Source organism: Triticum aestivum, chromosome 5D (assembly GCF_018294505.1).
Source record: "Triticum aestivum cultivar Chinese Spring chromosome 5D, IWGSC CS RefSeq v2.1, whole genome shotgun sequence".
NCBI classification, from domain to species: domain Eukaryota; kingdom Viridiplantae; phylum Streptophyta; class Magnoliopsida; order Poales; family Poaceae; genus Triticum; species Triticum aestivum.
Window position 1 is genome coordinate 540,897,194 of NC_057808.1, and position 22,533 is coordinate 540,919,726.

Genomic DNA, 22,533 nt, shown 5'->3' on the forward strand with positions numbered 1-22,533 from the left:
AAACACTTGGATATGCTTATTAGGGTCGTCTCTTGTGACTTATCTATCCTCATGACCCAGTATTCTTTTAAACATTCACATAGATCAATAAAATGTTGGCAAATTTATTGTGACTTATCTATCCTCATGACCCAGTATTCTTTTAAACATTCACATAGATCAATAAAGTGTTGGCAAATTTAGAAAAGAAGTTACACGTGAGCTCGCCGACGGAGATAAGGGGAGAAGAATACGTGTCTCGACCAAGTCATGCGTGCAGCTGATAGAGGGTATCGTGTGTCTCAACCAAGGCGTATACGTGTCACGCCCCAAAAAAGTTACCCGCTGGTGGCTACTTACCGCTGTTGCTGCCCGTTCCTTGCCCTTCTCGTTAATTCCGATACCCCTTTTCTCTCCCTCATCTCGTCGATCTGCCGGCTGCTCGGTTCGTCCTTCCCGGCGGCGAAGCCTCCCCGTCCCCGACAGCTCGATCAGATCTCGCCCCCTTTTTCTGCTCGGGTAAGTCAGCTCGATCGTACTAGTACTCTTTACCGTCTCAGATTTTGTAAAATCTGGTGTGCCCATTTCTGCAGTTGCGTCACGTTCAATATAGGGTTTCTTTTTCAAGATCCAAACATCTGTGTGCCCATCTCAGAATTAGTATACTTGTTATGTCGAGCTATTATCTACTCCGTACTCCACACGTTTCTTCACATAGTAATTTGACTTGGCAGACAAATATGTTGCAATTTCATTCCACACTTTTTAGGGGCTCTGCTATGAAGGTATGGACGTTAAGTTTCGCAGGCTTACTATCCAGGACAGCCTGAACAATGCAACCTACAGTTTTGAGGGTCCTCTCGCTCAGGCTCAGGGCATCACCTTCAGTATCACGCTTGCTTTGGCGCCCCCTGAAACGATGGGCATGGCACCCACAGTTCAGATTGAAGGCGGAGCAGCTGATCGTGCTCTTGGTAATGCCGCAGCCTGTTCTTTACATACTGCCCCGCCTGCATCTGCAGAGGAACCACCTTCTGCATCAGCTGGTTCTTCAAAGTCGAAACCTCGGGTGCGCAAGAGGAAGGCTCCCGCTCCTTTGGACCCATCCCCAGGGGAGACCGAAATGGCGATGGTGTTTCTATTGACCCGACAGTTTCCCGCGTTGCACAACAGACTACGCGCTCCAAGAGGAATAGCTGTAAAGCAAAAGTTGCCAAGGTAATTTATGTTAATCCCATGCAGTGCAGTCTATTGATAGCATAAATACTTCTCACTAATAGTTCCTTGCTGATAGTATCCATCTGATGCTAGTTGTTATCTAGACAATGCTGCCAAAGTGCCAATCAGTGTCTCTCTTTTGGTCATATATACTTCGAATTATATTAGTACTATTCTTAATTATCCGACAGTATGCTGCATTTACATAATTATAATATTTGCAGCCTAAGAAGGTCTCCAAGAGGTCTCCCACCATAAGGTGCACTCCAAACTTAATTGTTTCAGCTGTTAAGATTTTAACAGATGGCCAGAAGAATATAATCAAGCAGCTGGGTTTCGGGGAGGTGCTCAAATTGAGTATTAATGCGCTCGAGACAAGGAACCTACCAATGTTTCTGCTGGATAATACAAGCGCATTTTCCCTTGTGATCGAAGTTGGCACGCAAGGTGGTCTTAAGATCACACCCCATGCTGTGCATTGTGTCCTTGGCATACCGATTGGCGGCAGAGACCCACCTGTTTTCTCCTATGCACAAAGAAGAGAAGAACTTTTGAAGCTTAAGGAACTACTCGGTGTCCGTAAGAAAAAGAAAATTACTTACGATGTCTTGTACGAACGCATCAAACTCAAGGGTGAGGACGAATTGACGATAAGATGCTTCATTCTAATTGTGTTCAATCGTCTCCTATTCCCCACGACAGCAACATATATTACAGGGAGGGATGCCGCCTGGACTTCTGACTTGGGTAATCTCCCAAATGTTGATTGTTGCAAGGTCCTTGTTGACGACCTTCGTGATGCTATTGTTGCCTGGAAGTCCAAGAAATTGGCTGGAGGAACCCTGTCCATCAGTAGTTATACCCTCTTTTATATTGTAATTCATCGCCCTGTTTTGTCACTTTTTTTCTTCTGTTTTAATCAAAGGACATGATCTGCATTTCAGTTCTTTATAATGTTGACATGCTATTTTTGTAGGTTTTTTATTTGGACAATCTATTCAGTTTGAATCGCCTTGATGCTATTGAAATCCCACGCATTGCACACTTCACCACTGGCACTATACTGGGGATATTGAATGAGGATAGGTGGAAGGGTCTGAACGGCCTCGAAACATATGGTAAACTTGCGGTGTGTCCTCTCTTCGAACCATACAATAATCGATATATTGTTCATTATAATCTCAGATTTCAAATGACATCACTATGTTTTTACTGTTATCAGCTTAGGTCGAGGGAGGGTACCTGCTATTTCGAGGATACTCAGTCTCATATAAATTTTGTGCCTAGCTTGCGTCAACAACTGGCTGACTCTTTTGACTGGCTTGACTCAATCTAGAAAGTATGCTGTGATTGCTGCTGTCCAAAGATGTGATGATGATGTGTGTAAGGTAATCCAACTTGCACACACCAGGGTGGTGCATGAGCTTCGAGAGATGATGCAACCTGCAGACCCACATACTCCCTCTCCTATTCGACCATCGAGCATACCGACTTCATCAGCTTCTGTACCTGCACCATCTACTCAAATGGAGAATGATGAGCCAACCGAGGAAGTCTTGCCGCTGACCGAAGACCGAGTGCAACACGATTTTACGTCTCTGGAGATGGGTACATCAGAAACTGTTTGCAACGGTCGTCAGGCTGCTGCATTTGACCCAATGTGTCCTCAGGGTCAGCATGATGCCAACGTTAATATTTCTCTCACGCAAATTGTGCAAGGTGATAACGATAGTCGTCTGGCGTCACAACTAGGTACTGTTATATTTAATTATTAAGCAATTTTTGTCCTCTATGCTGCGTTAGCACATTACTACAATTATATTATTTTTTTCTGTTATTGATGAGTCAATCATACTCCCTCCGTTCGAAAAAGCTTGTCCCTCAAATGGATGTATCTAGCACTAACTTGATGCTAGATACATTCATTTGAGGGACAAGTAGTGCTAGATACATCCATTTGAGGGACAAGCTTTTTTGGACGGAGGGAGTACCTGACAAGAATCAAGATTATTGTATGTTTCTTGCCTACGTTTCTATTTAACCGTTTCTTATTTCTTTAGCCCCATCGCCTACTGTTCCTGTTCTGACAGATGATCTTGTCGACTGTGCTTCAGTTCATGATGAATCATCTGGTGATGCCAATCTTAGTAAGAAGGTACCTGCAAATTTTGAGCATCTATCTCCGCCCCGACAACCCTGCCGGACTGTTGAGACATTAGAGGCAGGAGGTACTACACTTACCCTAGTTATCTGAATGTTCTGAATTTGATGGAACTGGACGTAGATGTTGGTATTGTATCTGTACGAAACATCATTTCATTACTCTAGTTTATGTTTTAATGTTATTAACGACTCATTTTGCATTGCCTATTATCTTTTTCAAGCTGAGGTGATGGAAGAAGCAAATATTGATGATAGGCGCAAAGCTAAAGAGGCTAGAGAGATAGCTGCACGGGAGGCTGGTATCTAAGATTTTACTCACTGCTCTCATATTTGTTTTACATTTCTAATTTTAGGTGCTGGGAGCATTATTGTCTGTGCATCAGTATTTAAGTAACTGCTCCATTTGTGTTGAAGCTATGCCTGCAGATCAGCATGTAATTTCAGCTGTCATAACATCTACACAAATAGAGGGTTCTGGTCCAACCGAGGAAGTGTTGCCGCTGACCAAAGACCAAGTGCAAGGCAGTTTTATGTCCCTGGAGATGGGTACATCAGAAACTGTTGCCGGCGGTCTTCAGGCTGCTGCATTTGACCCATTGAGTGCTCTGGGTCAGCAGGATGCCACTGCTAATATTTCTCTCACGCATATTTTGCAAGGAGATTACGATCGTCTTGCGTCACAGCTAGGTACCATTAGATTAATAATTAAGCTTTTTTGTTCTGTATGCTGTGTTAGCACATTACTATAGTTACATTTGTATTTGTATTTTAGAGCATGTTGATGAGCTATGGGGTTTCAGAGCAGACAAAGTGGATGATGCCACAATCCTACCTGACAGGAATCAAGGTGATTGGATGTTCATCTTATTCTTTCTATGTTAATTTTGATCACATTTCTATTAACTTTTGTTCTGTAGCTAATCCACCTTCCGCGCTGCCTACTGTTGCCACCTGCATGGATGATCTTGACAACCATGCTTCAGTTCATGGTGGATCATCTGGTGACGCCAATGTTAGTAAGGAGGTACCTGCAAATCTCAAGCATTTACCTCCGTCGGGACAATTCTGCCAGACTGTTGAGACATTGGAGACAGGAGGTACTACTATTTACCCAGTGTTATCTGAAAGTGTTGAATTTGATGTCCAGTTAGTTGCAACGAGATCTGTATAGTACATACCTTTATTAATATTGTCAGTGTTTTTATGCTTTTTAACGTCTCGTATTGCATTGTATATTAATTTTTCAAGCTGAGATGACGAGGCATGAAGCAAATATTGATGATGATAGGTGCGAAGAAGAAGAGGCTAGAGACATATCTGCACGCGAAGCTGGTATCTAAGATTTACTCATCTCGTATTTGTTTTGTCTTTGATGCAGCTTTTGTATAGCACTTCTAATTTTACTACACATGTTTTTCATTGTTTAGCCGCTGCTTGCGGTGTTATCCTTCCCAGTATTTAAGTAACTGCTCTGTTCTGTGTTGAAGCTATGCCTGCAGATCAGCATGTAGTTTCAGGTGCATGTATCCCTTTTGATGACTTGATGCTTAGACTTCAGAATGATCCAAGAGTAGCTCTATACGACGGCGTAGAAACGGATTATGATGATATAGACTGGGACCTGGATCTAGGACAATATGGTGCTGAACTTATTCGACCATTGAGTCAAGGATCTGTGGCATTTCATTTGGAAGAAACTACAGGGGAGGCCGACAATCAGACCCGGGCGGTCTGGGGGAGCACGTTTGCCTCTCGCCTACTGAGCGATGCCCAGTTCTCTCCTGCTGGTGAAATTCAAACCCAGGTATCTGTGTAAGATGTATTATTTTCACTACACTAATCTAATTGTCATTGCGTCCAATATGTCGAATCAATTGATCTCCCAGAGTATGTGTTCACTGAATCCATATTACAGTCAGATGAGGGTGCACTGGCTGTAATATGGGTCACTATACCGGGCTGGCTGGCTGAATCATGAACTGAATCCACGTTCATTGGGAGATCCTACACGACATTGGCTGGCTGGTCAGCAGCTTAGAGCTGCAGGACTAGCACCTCACTGGCTCACTGTCCTAATATCAGGTTCGTTATACCTGTAGTATAATGAACCTTAGCGTGACTGGTGAGTTGTGACCATGCGGCTCCAGGCGAAAGCCCTGACCGACCTTATCAATGCCTTGCCTTGTGGTCTAGTCCCCTCTGGGTGAAAAACTGAAAACCCAGATCCAGCTTGCCAATTCGGAGCTGGATCTGAGGACCACAACCCCATCGATGATGTCGCTACCTCCCTAGAGGTGTGGTTCTTGGAGGCTTTACCCTCAGTATGCGTGTGGGTCAGTGGCGCACGCCTTGACCCCTTCTTTCAGCTCTCAGTTGCACCATTGTATACGTAATTGCTACTCTAAACCACGATGAATCCTCTCAACGTGCAGCCTGGAGTATATGTTTTGCTCAATGTGTAAAATCATTTGTTAGTAATTTATGGTAATGTCAGGTATGCCAGGAACATCAAACATTGGCGCGAAGCTCAAAAACAGTTGCTGCTAGGGCTAGGGCTCTACATTGTCATCGCCAAACCAGCAAGTCAAAGATTTCGGAGCCTGCTGCTACCGAGGTAAATTTCTCGTAACCATTCATGCTTTATAATTTTTTGCTTGCGACTTCAGTTTCTATTTGGAATGTCATTCTTTCAGCCTGCCAAAGCTTCTTCCTATCAGACACACGGCCGAGCTCGGAAGAGCAAAACCTCTTCGCTATCCTGTCACAAATCAACCAACGCAGTACATGTTGCTGTGTTACATAATGATAAACCATGTGTAACTCGCAAGCAGTCGGGAAAGAGGCCCTCGAAGCTAGTGTTGCCCTTCCAGAGTAAAGTCAAAAAAGGTGCAAAAAAGACAGCTGCAGAGACACTTGATAGGAAGGAAGAAGCTGCAAAAATGAAGGCTGCAGAGGCTGAAGCAAGGAAGAAGGCAGCTGCCGCGAAGAAAGGAGCAAGGAAGCTAGCAGCTGCGATGAAGAGGGCAGATGGTAAAGAGGCCAAGAAGAAAGCATCTGCAGAGAAGAAAACCCCATCTACTGCTAAAACAATAAAAGAGAACTTCGGTTTTGACATTTTCAGGGCTTAGATCACAAAGTGTAATCCAAGAGACGAAATTCGGTGTTTTGACATTTGCAGGTCTTTAGTCTCCGAGTGAGCAATCTGCTATTTTCGCTTGCACAATCTATCTACAACCTGCTGTGTCTTTTGTACAATTGCACAATCTGTGTTTTTGCATTTCAGATAAGCATTGATCTCACAGCTTGGATTTTCTTTTTTGAACTGACAGCTTGAAATTTTTAAGTAGATGCGTAGGGTATTTACCTGTTAAGAAACTCGTAACGGGAAGTAAAGCTCTTGTAAAAATCAGGATAGATGGTGTGTGTAGCTGTTAGTTTTAAACGTGCATGGGTGTTTGAAACTGGTAAACCTTTATTGGAAGTCTAGCCTGGTGTCCATGATGTGTTTTTACACATAAAACACAGAGCGCTCCTCTCCACACCTGGTATACCGCGAATGATTCTCTTGATTCCGACGATCTCCAGATCGGGCTTCTCTCGGTTTCTCTGTTCCTTGTCCAATCAAATACGGCGTTAGAAATAAATTAAGCATTCAGTGGATGCTAAGGTTATTGATTGGCATAAGCAATATGCATCTCAAGGTTCCAATCTTCCAGAATGATGCGGACTTTTGCTATGCTGGTCGGACTTTAAACTTTCACTAGACATAGTGCGAGGGTGATAATAAACATCTTACCAAGTTTGCAACGCGGTCTTTTAAAAATTGTTGAGCAGAGCTAAGGCCTAGTTGACGCTTATTTAGTGATTCCTTACCTGACTTGTAAAATGAGTTTTTGCAATGTTGCTCCAGTTTAAAACTTTCACTGGCTAGATATAATGCTAGATTGATGATAAAGATCCTACTGTGATTGTAATACAACGTTCTCTGCATTTGTTGAAATGTAGAGCAGAGTTAAGGCTTAGTTGGCACTTGTTTAATGGTTCCTACCTGACTTCAGAAGACAAGTCTTCAGCCTGCAAAGAGTCTTGTGAGCTGTGATCGCCGTCCACAGCCCAACTGCTAAACCATGGCATGGCATCGCATGGAACTCTTTTCCTCCACAATCCCTAGTCATAAGAGGAAATTTTTATCTAAAAAAGGAAAAAAAAATCTCTTAAAAGCAATTCAAACAGCTTACAATGTCCGAAGTACGAGTATATGACGGACTTTGTTAGTACTGCCAAAGAGCCCACCTATCAACCTGCCCCTCATCCATCTGTGGCGACATACGACTCGCGCATTTCCACGGCCGCCGCCGCGTCCGTCGACCGGATCTTCTCAGCCAAGGCCCAGAACTCCTCCTTGGAGAGCTTGTGCACGGAAGCACGCTTCGCGGCGGAGGCGATGGCGGTCCCCCTGACTCGGCGTTGGCCGACGGCGGCGTTGGCGGAGCCGGAGGGGGGAGAGAAAGGGTGGACAGGGCCTAATGAAAAGATCAGCAGGCGTACGCGGGCCAGGCAGCCCGGAACACAAAAGTGCTAGCTAACTTACGGCGGAGTTTTACGGGAGTGCTCCTGTTGCGTGCGCGCGCAGGTGTTGGGCTGGCCCATTTTTCTCGTTCACCTTTTTTTCGCTCGACTCGTTCGCTGTACTGATTCGACCCTCCTTTCTCCAGTGATAACTTTCCCACTGGTTTTAAAAAAATATTTCTTTCACACTATTTCTTTTCTTTCCATGCCTGATTCTTCATTTCTCTACTCATTTGACTGTTTTATACTCCAATTTAGGGAAATATTTGAAAATTTAAAATTTCCACAAATCTGGAAAAAAATCATGAATTCAATTTTTTTTTGCAATTTCAAACAAATCAAAATTTTAAAATGATTACGAATTCAATAAATGTTCATGAATTCAGAAACATATTCACTAATTGAAAAAACACAATGCGTTTGAAAATATGCATGAATTTAAAAAATGTTCCAAATTCAAAAAATATTTGAGAATTTGAGAAAATGCTTGCTATTTCAAAAGCATTTTGTCAATTAAAAAATGCTGCATTGCAAAACCCTGATTTAAAAAAAAATCTGCAATTTCAAAAACTATTTGTGAATTTGAAAAATGTTGCCAAATATAAACAATGTTCCTGAATTCCAAATATATTCATGTGTTTAAAAAATATTAATGAATTCAAAACATGTTCACGGATTTGAAAATGTTCATAATTTTTTAGCACTGCATGGACATTCAAAACTTGTTTGTGAATTCAAAAAAGATCATACTGTTCACAATTTCAAAATAAATTCACGGTGGCTAAAATATTTGCAAATTCAGGTAATGAATTTGAAAAAATGTTCATGATCCAAAAAATATTCGCAAATTTGAAAAAGTTCACTAATCCAAAATTGTTTAGGAATTTAAAAAATGTCGTGGTTTGAAAAAATTCTTTGCAAATTCAAAATAATGTTCATGAACTCAAAAAAATGTTTCTGAACTTGATTTTTACATGAATTTAAATTATGTCCCATATTGGAACAATTTCAATATTTAAATAGGTATTTCTGAGTTAATTTTTTCACAAATTTAAAAATAGAAAATAAATTAGAAGTCATCTATGCTCCTAAAGGGGGAGTCCATAGGTCGTTTCGTTCGTTTACATGCAGTCATTGATGCCCAAAAATCGTGTTAGTTATCTTTTGTGCAATTTTTGCCTTGCCCACGGCTGGATGCAATTAATTAGCCATACCAGTTAATTTAGAAAGTATAATCGAGCACTTGAATGAGAGGATCACATTAATTATGAAGAGTATCATTCTTTGGACGGAAGGATCACATTAATTATGAAGAGTATCAGTACTTGGCGGTAGGATCATGTTAATTATGCAAAGTACTATTGAGCGTTTAATAGTATGATCACTTTAATTATGGAGAGTATTACTTTTTGGACATGAGTATCATGTTAATAATGAAAAGTATAATCTGGTGTGTAATGAAATGATCACGTTAATTATTAGAATATCATTATTTGTACATAAGGATCACGTTAATCACGAAAATTATCAACGAATTAATTTGTATATCAGTTATTAATGTAAAACAATTTGAAAACTAAGCATCGAATCAATTTGGAAATCAAGTCATTAATGCAATTAATTAGCTAGATAATTAATTACACATGTAATTAATTAAGTCCGTATAAGTAGGGATTTTATCTGTGTCAAATCAATTATGAAAATCAAGTCATTAATGCAACAATTGATTAGTCAGTCACTTAATTAGGGATGTGGATAATTAATATAGTAGAAAGTTTTTCCAACCGTATCTCTACTATTGAAGTGGCGTTGTGGATTAGACGTGGTACGTCCAACTCGATCTCCTCCCGTTGACCCCCTACAAAGAAACCCATCCCCTCTCATCTTCCCACACGCACAAGAAAACCCACCTCCCTTGTCTCACATGAAAAAAAATACAAAAGAAGATTTGGAAACAAGCAACGAATCAATTTGAAAATCAAGCCATTAATGTAATTAATTAGCCAGACAATTAATTATGCATGCAGTTAATTAAGTCTATTTAAGTAGGGATTTTTGTGCGACAAATCAATTATGAAATCGAGTCATTAATGCAATTAATTAATTAATTAGGGATGCAAATAATTAACACTAGAAAGTTTCTTCTGTTGGGGAACGCAGTAATTTCAAAAAAATTCTACGCACACGCAAGATCATGGTGATGCATAGCAACGAGAAGGGAGAGTATCGTCTACGTACCCTCGTAGACCGTAAGCGGAAGCGTTATGACAACGCGGTTGATGTAGTCGTACGTCTTCACGATCGACCGATCCTAGTACCGAAAGTACGACACCTCCGCGATCTGCACACGTTCAGCTTGGTGACGTCCCATGAACTCACGATCCAGCAGAATGTCGAGGGAGAGTTTCGTCAGCACGACGTCGTGATGACGGTGATGATGATGCTACCGGAACAGGGCTTCGCTGAAGCACTGCTACGATATGACCGAGGTGGATTATGGTGGAGGGGGGCACCGCACACGGCTGGAAACAATCAACTTGTGTGTCTATGGGGTGCCCCCTGGCCACGTATATAAAGGATGGAGGGAGGAGGAGGCCTGCCCTCATAGGGCGCGCCCAAAGTGTGGAGTCCCACTAGGACTCCCTAGTCCTAGTAGGATTGCACCTCCCACATGGAATAGGGAAAAGGGAAGGGAGAAGGAGAAGGACGGAAGGGGGCGCCCCCTTTCCCTAGTCCAATTCGGACCAGTCCATGGGGAAGGGGCGCGGCCACCCTTGAGGCCTTTCTTTCCTTTCCCGTATGGCCCATTAAGGCCCAATACGAATTCCCGTAACTCTCTGGTACTCCGAAAAATACACGAATCACTCGGAACCTTTCCGATGTCCGAATATAGCCTTCCAATATATCGATCTTTACGTCTCGACCATTTCGAGACTCCTCGTCATGTCCCCGATCTCACCCGGGACTCCGAAAAACTTCGGTCATCAAATCACATAACTCATAATACAAATCGTCACAGAACGTTAAGCGTGCGGACCCTACGGGTTCGAGAACTATGTAGACATGACCGAGACTCATCTCCAGTCAATAAACAATAGCGGAACCTGGATGCTCATATTGGTTCCTACATATTCTACGAAGATCTTTATCGGTCAAACCGTATAATGATATACGTTGTTCTCTTTGTCATCGGTATGTTACTTGCCCGAGATTCGATCGTCAGTATCTCAATACCTGGTTCAATCTCGTTACCGGCAAGTCTCTTTACTTGTTCCGTAATGCATCATCCCGTAACTAACTCATTAGTCACATTGCTTGCAAGGCTTATAGTGATGTGCATTACCGAGAGGGCCCAAAGATACCTCTCCGATACTCGGAGTGACAAATCATAATCTTGATCTATGCCAACTCAACAAACACCATCGGAGATACCTGTAGTGTTGGAAATATGCCCTAGAGGCAATAATAAATGGTTATTATTATATTTCTTTGTTCATGGTAATTGTCTATTATTCATGCTATAATTGTATTGTCCGGAAACCGTAATACATGTGTGAATACATAGACCACAAAGTGTCCCTAGTAAGCCTCTAGTTGACTAGCTCGTTGATCAACAGATAGTCATGGTTTCCTGACTATGGACATTGGATGTCATTGATAACGGGATCACATCATTAGGAGAATGATGTGATGGACAAGACCTAATCCTAAGCATAGCATAAAAGATCGTGTAGTTTCGTTTGCTAGAGCTTTTCCAATATCAAGTATCTTTTCCTTAGACCATGAGATCGTGCAACTCCCGGATACCGTAGGAGTGCTTTGGGTGTGCCAAACGTCACAACGTATCTGGGTGACTATAAAGGTGCACTACGGGTATTTCCGAAAGTGTCTGTTGGGTTGGCACGGATCGAGACTGGGATTTGTCACTCCGTGTGACGGAGAGGTATCTCTGGGCCCACTCGGTAATGCATCATCATAATGAGCTCAATGTGACTAAGGCGTTAGTCACGGGATCATGCATTGCGGTACGAGTAAAGAGACTTGCCGGTAACGAGATTGAACAAGGTATTGGGATACCGACGATCGAATCTCGGGCAAGTAACATACCGATTGACAAAGGGAATTGCATACGGATTGATTGAATCCTCGACACCGTGGTTCATCCGATGAGATCATCATGGAACATGTGGGAGCCAACATGGGTATCCAGATCCCGCTGTTGGTTATTGACCAGAGAGGCGTCTCGGTCATGTCTGCATGTCTCCCGAACCCGTAGGGTCTACACACTTAAGGTTCGGTGACGCTAGGGTTGTAGAGATATATGTATGTGGAAACCCGAAAGTTGTTCGGAGTCCCGGATGAGATCCCGGACGTCACGAGAGGTTTCCGGACCGGAGGTGAAGAATTATATATAGGAAGTCCAGTTTCAGCCACCGGGAAAGTTTCGGGGGTTACCGGTATTGTACCGGGACCACTGGAAGGGTCCCGGGGGTCCACCGGGTGGGGCCACCTATCCCGGAGGGCCCCGTGGGCTGAAAGTGGAAGGGAACCAGCCCTTAGTGGGCTGGGGCGCCCCCCTTGGGCCTCCCCCCATGCGCCTAGGGTTGGGAACCCTAGGGGGTTCCCCCTTGCCTTGGGGGGCAAGGCACCCCTTCCCCCCCACTTGGCCACCGCCCCCCCTTTGGATCTGATCTCCAGGGCCGGCGCCCCCCAGGGGGCCTATATAAAGGAGGGGGGAGGGAGGGCAGCACACAATAGCCTTGGGCGCCTCCCTCCTCCCTTGCAACACCTCTCTCTCTCGCGCAGAAGCTCGGCGAAGCCCTGCCTGAGAACCGCTACATCCACCACCACACCGTCGTGCTGTTGGATCTCCATCAACCTCTCCTTCCCCTTGCTGGATCAAGAAGGAGGAGACGTCGCTGCACCGTACGTGTGTTGAACGCGGAGGTGCCGTCCGTTCGGCACTCGGTCATCGGTGATTTGGGTCACGGTGAGTACGACTCCGTCATCCACGTTCATTGGAACGCTTCCGCTCGCGATCTACAAGGGTATGTAGATGCACTCCTTTCCCCTCGTTGCTAGTAGACTCCATAGATGCATCTTGGTGAGCGTAGAAAAATTTTAAATTATGCTACGATTCCCAACAGTGGTATCAGAGCCAGGTTTATGCGTAGTTACTATGCACGAGTAGAACACAAAGAAGTTGTGGGCGTTGAGTTTGTCAATTCTTCTTGCCGCTACTAGTCGTTTCTTGTTTCGGCGGCATTGTAGGATGAAGCGGCCCGGACCGACCTTACACGTACCCTTACGTGAGACAGGTTCCACCGACTGACATGCACTAGTTGCATAAGGTGGCTAGCGGGTGTCTGTCTCTCCTACTTTAGTCGGAACGGATACGATGAAAAGGGTCCTTATGAAGGGTAAATAGAAATTGGCAAATCACGTTGTGGTCATACGTAGGTAAGAAAACGTTCTTGCAAGAAACCTACAAACCACGTAAAAACTTGCAACAACAATTAGAGGACGTCTAACTTGTTTTTGCAGCAAGTGCTATGTGATGTGATATGGCCAGAAGATGTGATGAATGATATATGTGATGTATGAGATTGATCATATTCTTGTAATAGGAATCACGACTTGCATGTCGATGAGTATGACAACCGGCATGAGCCATAGGAGTTGTCTTTATTATTTTGCATGACCTGCGTGTCATTGAATAACGCCATGTAATTTACTTTACTTTGTTGCTAAACGCGTTAGCCATACAAGTAGAAGTAATCGTTGGCGTGACGACTTCATGAAGACACAATGATGGAGATCATGATGATGGAGATCATGGTGTCATGCCGGTGACAAAGATGATCATGGTGCCCCGAAGATGGAGATCAAAGGAGCATGATGATATTGGTCATATCATGTCACTATTTGATTGCATGTGATGTTTATCATGTTTTTGCATCTTATTTGCTTAGAACGACGGTAGCAAGTAGGATGATCCCTTATAATAATTTCAAGAAAGTGTTCACCCTAACTGTGCACCGTTGCGAAGGTTCGTTGTTTCGAAGCACCACGTGATGATCGGGTGTGATATATTCTAACGTTCGAATACAACGGGTGTTGACGAGCCTAGCATGTACAGACATGGCCTCGGAACACACGCAAAACACTTAGGTTGACTTGACGAGCCTAGCATGTACAGACATGGCCTCGGAACACGGAGGACCGAAAGGTCGAGCATGAGTCGTATAGAAGATACGATCAACATGGAGATGTTCACCGATCTTGACTAGTCCGTCTCACGTGATGATCGGACACGGCCTAGTTGACTCGGATCATGTTTCACTTAGATGACTAGAGGGATGTCTATCTGAGTGGGAGTTCATTAAATAATTTGATTATATGAACTTAATTATCATGAACTTAGTCTAAAATCTTTACACTATGTATTGTAGATCAAATGGCCCACGTTGTCCTCAATTTCAACGCGTTCCTAGAGAAAACCAAGCTGAAAGATGATGGCAGCAACTATACGGACTAGGTCCGAAACCTGAGGATCATCCTCATAGCAGCCAAGAAAGATTATGTCTTAGAAGCACCGCTAGGTGAAGCACCAATCCCTGAGAACCAAGACGTTATGAACGCTTGGCAGCAGTGTGCTGATGATTACTCCCTCGTTCAGTGCGGCATGCTTTACAGCTTAGAATCGGGTCTCCAAAAGCATTTTGAGAAACATGGAGCATATGAGATGTTCGAGGAGCTGAAACTGGTTTTTCAAGCTCATGCCCGGGTCGAGAGATATGAAGTCTCCGACAAGTTCTTCAGCTGTAAAATGGAGGAGAACAGTTCTGTTAGTGAGCACATACTCAGAATGTCTGGGTTGCACGACCGCTTGTCTCAGCTGGGAGTTAATCTCCCGGATGACGCGGTCATTGACAGAATCCTCCAGTCGCTTCCACCAAGCTACAAGAGCTTTGTGATGAACTACAATATGCAGGGGATGGAAAAGACCATTCCCGAGGTATATTCAATGTTGAAATCAGCTGAGGTAGAGATCAGAAAAGAACATCAAGTGTTGATGGTGAATAAAGCCACTAAGTTCAAGAAGGGCAAGGGTAAGAAGAACTTCAAGAAGGACGGCAAGGGAGTTGCCGCGCCCGGTAAACCAGTTACCGGGAAGAAGTCAAAGAATGGACCCAAGCCCGAGACTGAGTGCTTTTATTGCAAGGGAAGTGGTCACTAGAAGCGGAACTGCCCCAAATATTTAGCGGACAAGAAGAAGGCCGGCAACACCCAAGGTATATGTGATATACAAGTAATTGATGTGTACCTTACCAGTACTCGTAGTAGCTCCTGGGTATTTGATACCGGTGCGGTTGCTCATATTTGTAACTCAAAGCAGGAACTACGGAATAAACGGAGACTGGCAAAGGACGAGGTGACGATGCGCGTCGGGAATGGTTCCAAGGTCGATGTGATCGCCGTTGGCACGCTACCTCTGCATCTACCCACGGGATTAGTTTTAAACCTCAATAATTGTTATTTAGTGCCAGCTTTGAGCATGAACATTGTATCTGGATCTCGTTTAATTCGAGATGGCTACTCATTTAAATCTGAGAATAATGGTTGTTCTATTTATTTGAGAGATATGTTTTATGGTCATGCCCCGCTGGTCAATGGTTTATTTTTGATGAATCTCGAACGTGATGTTACACATGTTCATAGTGTGAATACCAAAAGATGTAAAGTTGATAACGATAGTCCCACATACTTGTGGCACTGCCGCCTTGGTCACATTGGTGTCAAGCGCATGAAGAAGCTCCATGCAGATGGACTTTTGGAGTCTCTTGATTACGAATCATTTGACACGTGCGAACCATGCCTCATGGGTAAGATGACCAAGACTCCGTTCTCCGGAACAATGGAGCGAGCAACCAACTTATTGGAAATCATACATACCGATGTGTGCGGTCCAATGAGTGTTGAGGCTCGCGGAGGATATCGTTATGTTCTCACTCTCACTGATGATTTAAGTAGATATGGGTATGTCTACCTAATGAAACACAAGTCTGAAACCTTTGAAAAGTTCAAGGAATTTCAGAGTGAAGTCGAGAATCAACGTGACAGGAAAATAAAATTCTTACGATCAGATCGTGGTGGAGAATATTTAAGTCACGAATTTGGTACACACTTAAGGAAATGTGGAATAGTTTCACAACTCACGCCGCCTGGAACACCTCAGAGAAATGGTGTGTCCGAACGTCGTAATCGCACTCTATTGGATATGGTGCGATCTATGATGTCTCTTACCGATTTACCGCTCTCATTTTGGGGTTATGCTTTAGAGACTGCCGCATTCACTTTAAATAGGGCACCGTCTAAATCCGTTGAGACGACACCGTATGAATTATGGTTTGGGAAGAAACCTAAGCTGTCGTTTCTAAAAGTTTGGGGATGCGATGCTTATGTCAAGAAACTTCAACCTGAAAAGCTCGAACCCAAATCGGAAAAATGCGTCTTCATAGGATACCCTAAGGAAACTATTGGGTATACCTTCTACCTCAGATCCGAAGGCAAGATCTTCGTTGCCAAGAACGGGTCCTTTCTAGAGAAGGAGTTTCTCTCGAAAGAATTGAGTGGGAGGAAAGTGGAACTTGATGAGGTGATAGTCACCCTTCCGAACCGGAAAGTAGCGCAGCGCGGGAAAATGTTCCTGTGGTGCCTACACCGACTGGGGAGGAAGTTAATGATGATGATCATGAAGCTTCAGATCAAGTTACTGAACTTCGTAGGTCCACAAGGACACGTTCCGCACCAGAGTGGTACGGCAACCCTGTCCTGGAAATCATGTTGTTAGACAACGGTGAACCTTCGAACTATGAAGAAGCGATGGCGGGCCCGGATTCCGACAAATGGCTAGAAGCCATGAAATCCGAGATAGAATCCATGTATGAAAACAAAGTATGGACTTTGACTGACTTGCCCGATGAGCGGCGAGCCATAGAAAACAAATGGATCTTTAAGAAGAAGACGGACGCAGATGGTAATGTGACCATCTACAAAGCTCGACTTGTCGCTAAGGGTTATCGACAAGTTCAAGGGGTTGACTACGATGAGACTTTCTCACCCGTAGCGAAGCTGAAGTCCGTCCGAATCATGTTAGCAATTGCCGCATACTATGATTATGAGATATGGCAGATGGACGTCAAAACGGCATTCCTTAACGGCTTCCTTAAGGAAGAGTTGTATATGATGCAGCCGGAAGGTTTTGTCGATCCTAAGAATGCTAACAAAGTATGCAAGCTCCAACGCTCAATCTATGGGCTGGTGCAATCATCTCGGAGTTGGAACATTCGCTTTGATGAGATGATCAAAGCGTTTGGGTTTACAGACTTATGGAGAAGCCTGTGTTTACAAGAAAGTGAGTGGGAGCTCTGTAGCATTTCTCATATTATATGTGGATGACATACTATTGATGGGAAATGATATAGAATTCTTGGAAAGTATAAAGGCCTATTTGAATAAGTGTTTTTCAATGAAGGACCTTGGAGAAGCTGCTTATATATTAGGCATCAAGATCTATAGAGATAGATCAAGACGCCTCATTGGTCTTTCACAAAGTACATACCTTGACAAGATATTGAAGAAGTTCAATATGGATCAGTCCAAGAAGGGGTTCTTGCTTGTATTGCAAGGTGTGCAATTGAGCACGGCTCAATGCCCGACCACGGCAGAAGATATAGAAGAGATGAGTGTCATCCCCTATGCCTCGGCCATAGGGTCTATTATGTATGCCATGCTGTGTACCAGACCTGATGTAAACCTTGCCGTAAGTTTGGTAGGAAGGTACCAAAGTAATCCCGGCAAGGAACACTGGACAGCGGTCAAGAATATCCTGAAGTACCTGAAGAGGACTAAGGATATGTTTCTCGTTTATGGAGGTGACGAAGAGCTCGTCGTAAAGGGTTACGTCGACGCTAGCTTCGACACAGATCTGGATGACTCGAAGTCACAGACCGGATACGTGTATATTTTGAATGGAGGAGCAGTAAGCTGGTGCAGTTGCAAGCAAAGCGTCGTGGCGGGATCTACATGTGAAGCGGAGTACATGGCAGCCTCGGAGGCAGCACAGGAAGCAGTCTGGATGAAGGAGTTCATTACCGACCTAGGGGTGATTCCCAATGCGTCGGGCCCGATGACTCTCTTCTGTGACAACACTGGAGCTATTGCCCTTGCGAAGGAGCCCAGGTTTCACAGGAAGACCAGGCATATCAAGCGTCGCTTCAACTCCATTCGTGAAAGTGTTCAAAATGGAGACATAGATATTTGTAAAGTACACACGGACCTGAATGTAGCAGATCCGTTGACTAAACCTCTCCCTAGGGCAAAACATGATCAACACCAGGACGCAATGGGTGTTCGATTCATCACAATGTAACTAGATTATTGACTCTAGTGCAAGTGGGAGACTGTTGGAAATATGCCCTAGAGGCAATAATAAATGGTTATTATTATATTTCTTTGTTCATGGTAATTGTCTATTATTCATGCTATAATTGTATTGTCCGGAAATCGTAATACATGTGTGAATACATAGACCACAACGTGTCCCTAGTAAGCCTCTAGTTGACTAGCTCGTTGATCAACAGATAGTCATGGTTTCCTGACTATGGACATTGGATGTCATTGATAACGGGATCACATCATTAGGAGAATGATGTGATGGACAAGACCCAATCCTAAGCATAGCATAAAAGATCGTGTAGTTTCGTTTGCTAGAGCTTTTCCAATGTCAAGTATCTTTTCCTTAGACCATGAGATCGTGCAACTCCCGGATACCGTAGGAGTGCTTTGGGTGTGCCAAACGTCACAACGTAACTGGGTGACTATAAAGGTGCACTACGGGTATCTCCGAAAGTGTCTGTTGGGTTGGCACGGATCGAGACTGGGATTTGTCACTCCGTGTGACGGAGAGGTATCTCTGGGCCCACTCGGTAATGCATCATCATAATGAGCTCAATGTGACTAAGGCGTTAGTCACGGGATCATGCATTGCGGTACGAGTAAAGAGACTTGCCGGTAACGAGATTGAACAAGGTATTGGGATACCGACGATCGAATCTCGGGCAAGTAACATACCGATTGACAAAGGGAATTGCATACGGATTGATTGAATCCTCGACACCGTGGTTCATCCGATGAGATCATCGTGGAACATGTGGGAGCCAACATGGGTATCCAGATCCCGCTGTTGGTTATTGACCAGAGAGGCGTCTCGGTCATGTCTGCATGTCTCCCGAACCCGTAGGGTCTACACACTTAAGGTTCGGTGACGCTAGGGTTGTAGAGATATATGTATGCGGAAACCCGAAAGTTGTTCGGAGTCCCGGATGAGATCCCGGAGGTCACGAGAGGTTCCGGAATGGTCCGGAGGTGAAGAATTATATATAGGAAGTCCAGTTTCAGCCACCGAGAAAGTTTCGGGGGTTACCGGTATTGTACCGGGACCACCGGAAGGGTCCCGGGGTTCCACCAGGTGGGGCCACCTATCCCGGAGGGCCCCGTGGGCTGAAAGTGGAAGGGAACCAGCCCTTAGTGGGCTGGGGCGCCCCCCTTGGTCCTCCCCCCATGCGCCTAGGGTTGGGAACCCTAGGGGGGTTCCCCCTTGCCTTGGGGGGCAAGGCACCCCTTCCCCCCCACTTGGCCGCCGCCCCCCCTTTGGATCTGATCTCCAGGGCCGGCGCCCCCCCCAGGGGGCCTATATAAAGGAGGGGGGAGGGAGGGCAGCACACAACAGCCTTGGGCGCCTCCCTCCTCCCTTGCAACACCTCTCTCTCTCTCGCGCAGAAGCTCGGCGAAGCCCTGCCTGAGAACCGCTACATCCACCACCACACCGTCGTGCTGTTGGATCTCCATCAACCTCTCCTTCCCCTTGCTGGATCAAGAAGGAGGAGACATCGCTGCACCGTACGTGTGTTGAACGCGGAGGTGCCGTCCGTTCGGCACTCGGTCATCGGTGATTTGGATCACGGCGAGTACGACTCCGTCATCCACGTTCATTGGAACTCTTCCGCTCGCGATCTACAAGGGTATGTAGATGCACTCCTTTCCCCTCGTTGCTAGTAGACTCCATAGATGCATCTTGGTGAGCGTAGAAATTTTTTAAATTATGCTACGATTCCCAACATGTAGAGCATCTTTATAATCACCCAGTCACATTGTGGCGTTTGATAGCACACAAGGTGTTCCTCCGGTATTCGGGAGTTACATAATCTCATAGTTAGAGGAACATGTATAAGTCATGAAGAAAGCAGTAGCAATGAAACTGTAACGATCATCGTGTTAAGCTAACAGATGGGTCAATTCTATCACATCATTCTCTAATGATGTGATCCCGCTTATCAAATGACAACTCTTTCTCCATGGCTAGGAAACTTAACCATCTTTGATTAACGAGTTAGTCAAGTAGAGGCATACTAGTGACACTCTGTTTGTTTATGTATTCACACATGTACTAAGTTTTCGGTTAACACAATTCTAGCATGAATAATAAACATTTATCATGATATAAGGAAATATAAATAACAACTTTATTATTACCTCTAGGGCATATTTCCTTCAGTATCCCACTTGCACTAGAGTCAATAATCTAGTTCACATCGTCATGTGATTTAACACGAATAGTTCACATCTTTATGTGATTAGTTCACATCTTCATGTGACTAACACCCAAAGGGTTTACTAGAGTAGATAATCTAGTTCACATCGCTGTGTGATTAACACCCAAAGAGTGATCATGTTTTGCTTGTGAGAGAAATTTAGTCAACGGGTCTGCCACATTCAGAGCCGTATGTATTTTGCAAATTTTCTATGTCTACAGTGCTTTGCACGGAGCTACTCTAGCTAATTGCTCCCACTTTCAATATGTATCGAGACTTAGAGTCATCCAGATCGGTATCAAAGCTTGCATCGACGTAACTCTTTACGACGAACTCTTTGTCACCTCTCCATAACCGAGAAACATTTCCTTATTCCACTAAGGATAATTTTTGACCGCTGTCCAGTGATCCACTCCTGGATCACTATTGTACCCTATTGCCAAACTTATGGTAAGGTACACAATAGGTCTGTTACACAGCATAGCATATTTTATAGAACCTATGAATGAGGCATAGGGAATGACTTTTCATTCTCTTTCTATTTTCTGCCGTGGTCAGGTTTTGAGTCTTTACTCAACTTCACACCTTGCAACACAGGAAAGAACTCCTTCTTTGACTGTTTTATTTTGAACTACTTCGAAATCTTGTCAAGGTATGTACTTATTGAAAATATATCAAGCGTCTTGATCTATCTCTACAGATCTTGATGCTCAATATGTAAGTAGCTTCACCGAGGTCTTTCTTTGAAAAACTCCTTTCAAACACTCCTTTATGCTTTCCAGAAAATTCTACATTATTTCTGATCAACAATATGTCATTCACATATACTTATCAAAAATGTTGTAGTGCTCCCACTCACTTTCTTGTAAATACAGGTTTCACCGCAAGTCTGTACAAAACCATATGCTTTGATCACTTTATCAAAGCATATATTCCAACTCTGAGATGCTTGCACGAGTCCATAAATGGATCGCTGGAGCTTGCTCACTTTGTTAGCACCTTTAGGATTGACAAAACATTCTGGTTGCATCATATACAACGCTTCTTTAAGAAATCCATTAAGGAATGCAGTTTTGACATCCATTTGCCAGATTTCATAAAATGCGGCAACTGCTAACATGATTCGGACAAACTTTTAAGCATCGATACAAGTGAGAAAATCTCATCGTAGTCAACACCTTGATCTTGTCGAAAACATTTTGCAACAATTCGAGCTTTGTAGATAGTAACACTACTATCAGCGTCCGTCTTCCTCTTGAAGATCCATTTATTCTTAATGGCTCACCGATCATCGGGCAAGTCAATCAAAGTCCATACTTTGTTCTAATACATGGATCCCATCTCAGATTTCATGGCTTCAAGCCATTTCGTGGAATCTGGGCTCATCATCGCTTCCTCATAGTTCGTAGGTTCGTCATGGTCAAGTAACATGACCTCCAGAACAGGATTACCGTACCACTCTGGTGCGGAACGTATTCTGGTTGACCTACGAGGTTCGGTAGTAACTTGATCAGAAGTTTCATGATCATCATCATTAGCTTCCTCACTTACTGGTGTAGGAATCACTGGAACTGATTTCTGTGATGAACTACTTTCCAATAAGGGAGTAGGTACAGTTACCTCGTCAAGTTCTACTTTCCTACCACTCACTTCTTTCGAGAGAAACTCCTTCTCTAGAAAAGATCCATTCTTAGCAACAAAGATTTTGCCTTTGGATCTATGATAGAAGGTGTACCCAACATTTTCTTTTGGGTATCCTATGAGGACGCACTTCTCCGATTTGGTTTTGAGCTTATCAGGTTGAAACTTTTTCACATAACCATCGCAATCCCAAACTTTTAAGAAACGACAACTTAGGTTTCTTGTCAAACCATAGTTCATACGATGTCGTCTCAACGGATTTAGATGGTGCCCTATTTAACGTGAATGCAGCTGTCTCTAATGCATA

At 43.9% G+C, this 22,533-nt stretch overlaps 1 protein-coding gene across 9 annotated transcripts; it reads right to left on the bottom strand.

Moving 5' to 3' along the window:
- Nucleotides 1-688: 688 nt before the first annotated feature.
- Nucleotides 689-7,907, bottom strand: LOC123123634 (uncharacterized). 9 transcript variants are annotated; one of them, XM_044544179.1, is made up of 4 exons: nt 7,654-7,907; nt 7,409-7,527; nt 6,903-6,966; nt 689-1,175 (listed from the first exon to the last, which is right to left on the bottom strand). In XM_044544179.1, the coding sequence occupies exons 2-4, from the start codon at nt 7,492-7,494 to the stop codon at nt 870-872; spliced, it is 456 nt and encodes a 151-aa protein (XP_044400114.1). In that variant the 5' UTR covers nt 7,495-7,527; nt 7,654-7,907; the 3' UTR covers nt 689-869. The 9 variants fall into 9 exon arrangements, 8 of the variants coding, with proteins under 8 accessions (XP_044400114.1, XP_044400112.1, XP_044400113.1 ...); XM_044544177.1 differs by having other exon boundaries at nt 6,903-6,972; XM_044544178.1 differs by having other exon boundaries at nt 7,409-7,551.
- Nucleotides 7,908-22,533: the final 14,626 nt, after the last annotated feature.